We start from the raw sequence: 6,488 nt of genomic DNA on the forward strand, positions 1-6,488 counted from the left end.
GGAGACAGGCTCTCTCCTCTGAGTTTCAGTGGTCAGAGCACTCTCTGTAGGCAAGCTCTCCTCTTACAGGGAAGGTGCACAGATATCTGGTGTTTGGACCTCCTCCTGGCCGAAGATGAAGGCCTAAAACAGGACCTTTCCCAGAAGCTGTGTTGCTTTGGCGCTGCCTCAGCTTCTTAACACATCCTACTGCTGTGAGCCACAGCTGATGTGCTGCTTGCTGTATGCTGCTCTCCTCTGGCAGTCACCGGAAGAGAAAGTCCAAAAATTTCTTTTTATGTCTGCCACGTGTTCTCCCTTCTCTCCCAGTTCTCATTGCATGTCTTCTCTCGTTTTCACTAAGATTAGACATTTTTGATATTTATGCTTGGACCTGCTGCCTTCCTGAAACATGGCCAGGCTGCTCAGGACTCCAGCTCTGTTCCCCGCTAAGCTTCTCCTCATTGAGGCTGTTGGCCCTCTGCCCTCAGAACTGCCTGCCTTCTTGACCTGTTGCTCCAAGAACATGAGGACTGAGTTTCCCCTGCTGGTCGGTCGCTCACTGCCTGGGGTGTGCGATTAGCTTGGGAAGCGTCATACTGTGCACTTTGGGCCAGCCTCCCTGTTTTACTTCTAGTGGGTTAGTTCACCTGTGGACAGATCTAACACAGATTGCCTAGAGCAGACTCTGATACTGGTTCCTATAGTGTCAGCTCTTAATTGTCACTGCCAGTCTTTAGCAGGGACAGTGCACTGAGGTCCCTGGGGAATGTGCCTGCATCTTAATTAGTGTCAGAGTGGATCCATTCAAATCAGTATTAATAAAGGCCAATGGGTATGTGTTTAGACACCAAGAATAGCAGTGCTCTGCTACATACATTCAGATGAATTACTTCCATAGTATGGTAAGTCTGTAAAGGAACATTTTGTCTATGAATGAAGAAAGAGCTTTTTAAAAGTATTTAGAAGTAGGGAGATTGACAAGGGGAACATTCTGTTTCTGAGCTATTGCAAACAGCAAGTGAATCATCTGGCTTAGTAGGATAACGGTGAAAGAATAGTGGAGGTGGCTAGAACATTTATATGTCATGCTGGGGAGATTAAAAATTAGTGTCAGGATGGCTGGGGATGCTCTGTGGGCAAGAGTGCTTCTCTGCAAGCATGAGGGCTCAGATGTAGCTCCTCAGCACCCACTTCAAAAGCTGGGGTGGCTGTGTGTGCCTGTGAGCCCAGCATCGCATGGTGTGTGTGTATGTGTGTGTGCAGGCATGTGTGCAGGCGTGTGTGTGTGTGTGTGTGTGTGTGTGTGTGTGTGTGTGTGTGTTGGTGGCTGGGGATGGGGGATGAGCAATACCCAGATCCAGAAAGCTCACACCCCAGTCAGTCCAGAACAGCAAACTTCTGGCTCAGTGACAGATTCGGTTGTGGCAGTAAGATTGCAAGCGACAGAAGTCACTGATGTTCCACTTTGACCCCATGTGCACATACACAGGTCTGTTATACCTGCACACCCCTATGCGTATAGCTACACACATACACACACACACACAGAGTGTGGTCAGGGCATGCCTGTAACATCAGGACCCAGGTGGCCGAGGCAGAAGGTGATGGTGTCTCTTGCCTGTTATAGAGGTGGTGGCAATGGCTGCAAGATTAAATTCTGGGGAAGCAATGCAAGAGCAGCGTGCGGCAGTACAAATGCCCGTTAGTGCTCGCTGGCACTGGCAGCAGCTGGTACCTCTTGGCTAGTCTATTTTTCAGTATGATTTTAGAAAATTCCCATAGTTCCAGGCCTGTTTGTTCAATTCTAGGCCACTCAGTGTCCATTTATGAGATTTCTGGTTCAAACTTGATAAGTGGGTTCCATTATCTGCAAATGACAACCTGGAGCAGCCCCACATCCTAGTCTACAAAAGAGGTTTGAAATGCCAGGCCGTGGTTCCTGTAAACACTGTGATTCCGTCAAGCACTCTGGAGGGATTCTAGTACGTTTGTTATGTGTGTGTTGGCAGGGCAGGGCATTAGCCTCACCCTGATAAACTAAACACTTGTTCTCCCTTCAGGTGCCGCCTTTGATTGCAAGCTTTGTTAGGGCGAAGAGAAAGGAAGACTATCCGGGCCTAAAGGAAGCGTTGGAGAAAGAATTCACAAAGCTAGAGGAGGTACTTGCTTCTCTTGGCTTTCACTGTAAGAAATGACGATCTATATCTGCATTTCTTTGTGCCTCCAAATCACTGACAATTAGAAATAGTATGCAGTCAGAAATAAATCACAAAAGATCTCTGTAAGCTCTTCTACTCATGATATAAATCAAGACACCTAAAAGTACCATCATTGACTTTAGTTTTAGTTTTTTGAGACAGGTGTCCCAGGCTAGTCTCAAACCCACGGTTCAGCCCATACTGGCCTTAAAATCATGATCCTCCTGCCTCAGCCAAGTGAACGCTCGTGTTACAGGCATGCCTGACTACACATGGCTTAAGGGCTTGAAGTACTTAGCACGTCAACATTAAAATAACACCTACGTTTCCCATTTTTTATTGTCCCCGTTTTCTATTCTTGTTTTCAGCCTGTGTTCGTATATTTAAAATATAGATACCGCTTCTTTCCTTCTATGCGATGTTGAGATACTCTGTTCCCAGCGTAGTCATGGAGAAGCAGAGGCGCTTCCTTCCATGGGTGTGTCCTGGCATCCCATTCTACGCATGGAGTTCCTTCCAGTATATATATATTCACTCTATTCTTGTTACTAAGTTGCTATTTTTAAGATTTTATTTTTTTTACTTTTAATGATGTGAATGCGAGGGTGGGTGTGGCCATAGGTGTTGGATCCCCTGGAGCGGGAGTTACAGGCATTTTGAGCCACCTCATGTGTTCCTCTAGAGAAGCAGGTCATGCCCTTAAGCCCAAGCCATCCATCTCTCCAGTCTTACTCTGCTAATTCTTACACTGTAAACGTTCAGTGTTCCTGGCGCCTGTTACATTGACGGAACATGCACAGAGCCAGTTCCCTTTAGCCTGATGCTTGTGGTCTCTAAGGGTCCCTGTTTATTTACCAGGCCAAGGACACCTGATATGGGTCCATAGCAAAACTTAAGCAGTGGCAATTTTTATTGCGAGCAATCAGATTTTTTTATTCCTTTATCAGGAACAGAATATAATGGCAATTGCCAGGATCAATACGGTCGTAGTTGCCAGGATACAATGACATTTGCAAGCTATGCCGGGTACACCAGATCATTGTCTAAGAGCAATTGTCCAGTCAAGTTTCCACACTTCCTTGACTACCAAGGGAATACAGAGAACCACAAAGAGGCCTGAATGCTCTGCTCCACTGCTCGAGGGAGTGCCTCAGTTTCTCAGGAACTGAAAGGCTCACAAGTGCCTGGGAAACCACAGACTCTAACCTGAAAACCCTGTGACTCATGCCAGGCCGACTTTATGATTCCCCAAAGTGGTCTTACAGGTAGATTTTTCTGGTACTGAGCTATCTTAGTGTCACTGGGATGGCAGCTTGGTCTCAGTGGACTTTCCCGTGTATTATAGGCTTAATTAATAAAAAGATTTCTCTGTATGTACTCATGGGTTTAACTCATAATTTAGCATTCTGACATCTTCATTTGGGTCTGGCATCATGAATTTTCTAATCTCCTAAAATAACTTCTCTCTAATGGGGCATTTTGATTTGTGCCTACAGTAGTGTATAGTCCAGTTTCTTTACTGGTAATTCTTTGTGGAGTTATATGTTTGTTATTAAATCAAATTTGCTAATTCCTGCTTTTCTGAGGGACAGCGTGGAAGTTGGAATCAGGTTCTTATTTTAGTGGAGAGAAGACAAATAATCAGAAAGACATGAACAATCTATCCACAGTGCATACTATTACAAGGATCTCCAAGGAAAACCAGAGGCTTTTTATGACGGGAAAGTTGGTTTGATTCTGTAAAATCCTTTGGTTGTGTCTTAAGTAGATAATGAATTTTAGTCATATGCGCCCTACCTCCTTCAGGTTTAATTAACCTAATAATACTCCCGGTTTCCCTCTTCGGTGAAACCTTCGTATCAATTCACCTTCCGTTTCAGAAACATTCCATTTGGGCTTTAGGGTTATCCAAATAATTGTCACCTGCTTAACTGTTAATTCTGTCTACTCCTAGGATTTTTTTTTTTTTTTTTTTTTTANTTTTTGGTTTTTCGAGACAGGGTTTCTCTGTGTAGCCCTGGCTGCCCTGGAACTCACTCTGTAGACCAGGCTGGCCTCGAACTCAGAAATCCGCCTGCCTCTGCCTCCTGAGTGCTAGGATTAAAGGCGTGCGCCACCACTGCCTGGCTTCCTAGGATGTTTTAATTATGTTTCCAACTAAAAACTTACATGCAGAGAAGCACCCCATGCATGAAAGTACATCTTGACAATTTAAAAAAAAAAAAAAACAAAAAACTGAACACATTCTCTACCTAATTTGCCTCTGTTGTTTTTAATGATGTTTTTCTATCTGCACAAATAAACTTATTTTTCCTTTAACAATCAGGGTATGGATAATTACAAGAGCTTCCTTGGTGGAGATTCTCCCTCTATGGTAGATTATCTTACTTGGCCTTGGTTTCAACGACTGGAAGCATTGGAGCTCAAGGAGTAAGACATTTGAATATTTTGTGCATAGTTTAGGGTGAGAGCTGTATTATGATGTATGGAATTTTTCTGAACCCAGATAAATATTGATGTCACTGGCATGAATTGAGCCAGCAAGAGAGGAAAGTCCTGGGGGTACACACAATTGGTCAGGTCACCCATTCATTCCCATGTTCAGCCCAGGGGAGGACAGGATATCATCTGTCTATGATATCAGGGTCTTAAAATTTACCCTCTGCTGGCTAAAAATCCGCACAGGTGTAAATAATTTATTTTAGGCATATGTACCCTCCATCAGTACAAGTTTAATTAACCAAATAGTATCCTTCATTTCCCTGTTTGTTGAGACCTTAGTATTAACACATCTTTACTACTTCCCGCCTACTTGTAAGAGTTCCACACTGCTTTTTAAACTCATGCTTTGAGTTTGCAGTCAGCCGTGTTGGCTTACTTCTACGTCCTAGAACTCATGGCAATCTGGGGCTACCTCTATTCCCGTTTCCTATAGAAAGTTGGCATTTAAGGCTGTTGTCTGTCAGTCTCTCAGTTTGAAGTTCTGCTGACTGACCAAGAGACTCTCAACTCGGCTTCCTCTTCTGAGAAACAAAGACCCCAATGTCACTCAAAGCTAAAGCCTTTTAGTCTACGGCTTGCATTTTAAAGAGTTGTGTTTCAAGATCAACTTCTAAGAGTTTAGGGGGATAGACTGCAGTGGTGGGTGAGACTGGGATGCTGGTCTAGCTCCTGTGGCTCACAGCTCTCATCTTGTCTTCCCACAGGTGTCTAGCCCACACCCCCAAACTCAAGCTCTGGATGGCAGCCATGCAGCAAGACCCCGTGGCATCCTCTCACAACATTGATGCCAAGACCTACCGCGAGTACTTACGTCTCTACCTACAGGACAGCCCCGAGGCCTGTGATTATGGGCTCTGAAGGGCAAGAGCCCGCAGCGAATGCTGTTTCCCCTCACTGATTGAATATCATGCTTATTTTATCCAGTATTCTCACTGGCTCCTTTCTCAATTTGACCTTCTGGCCTAAGCGGTGCCCCCTCGGGCCCCACTACTGCATTTCTATTTCAGAACACTCCGATCTAATGGTCCTAACAATCTTCACTGCCATCCCCAAGGCCACCACCTCTGGTTTGATGCAGACATCTAGATTTGGATATCAAGAAAAATGTCAAGTTTTTGATTATTCATGTCTGAAAACTGTGATTTCCTCATTCTTTCCATCATTAAATCTCTTATTCCTCTTGTGAGCATCGAAAACTGAGTCCAAACCACCTCAGGTCAACATTGACTGGGTAGCCTCTTGCTTGAGCTCTCAGTTTCTAATTTCTTAAAAAGTGTGTGTGTGTGTGTGTACGCGCGCGCGCGCGTTTGCGGGATCCCTTGGAGCTGGTGATACTGGCAGAGGCTGTGGGATGATAGGAAACAAATTTCCCTTCTGGAAGAGCAGCAAACAACCACCAAACGATCTGACTAGCTCCTACTTCTAGCCCTTTCAAATCCTTCCTTCCAAATAAGGCAGATATAGTTGTCTTCTATAGGTGTGCCACATGCAATACCGTTAAAATCACACCAGCCAGTTCAGTATATAAGACTGAATACTTAATGGATGAAATCTCCAATGGGAAAGGTTAATCTTAATACTTCTATCACTTCCATAAGAAAGGTCGTCTGGGAACCTCACTCCATTCTAGGGATGGTGCGTCTGGTCCAGAGGTTAAGTGAGGCCTTAAGATGTTGGCAGAAGGATCTGGAGGACAATGAATGCCCTTACGAATGGCAACCCACCGACCGCCAGGTTTTCTGTAGTTTTCTGGCTTGCCTGCGACAACCACGGGGGTGACTCGTTAAGGGCGCCTAATCTGGCAAA

The 6,488-nt window shown here is 44.7% G+C and overlaps 1 protein-coding gene across 1 annotated transcript in view; it reads left to right on the forward strand.

Annotated features, from left to right (window-relative positions):
- Positions 1-5,878, forward strand: part of Gsto1 (glutathione S-transferase omega 1) — a 9,287-nt gene extending 3,409 nt beyond the window's left edge. The window contains exons 4-6 of the mRNA XM_021151759.2: positions 2,043-2,141; positions 4,507-4,610; positions 5,387-5,878. Coding sequence (XP_021007418.1) covers positions 2,043-2,141; positions 4,507-4,610; positions 5,387-5,540 — 357 coding nt within the window. The 3' untranslated portion in view covers positions 5,541-5,878. The remainder of the gene's footprint in view (positions 1-2,042; positions 2,142-4,506; positions 4,611-5,386) is intronic.
- The last annotated feature ends 610 nt before the right edge of the window (positions 5,879-6,488 follow it).

The sequence above is a fragment of the Mus caroli genome, chromosome 19 (assembly GCF_900094665.2).
Source record: "Mus caroli chromosome 19, CAROLI_EIJ_v1.1, whole genome shotgun sequence".
Lineage (NCBI taxonomy): Eukaryota > Metazoa > Chordata > Mammalia > Rodentia > Muridae > Mus > Mus caroli.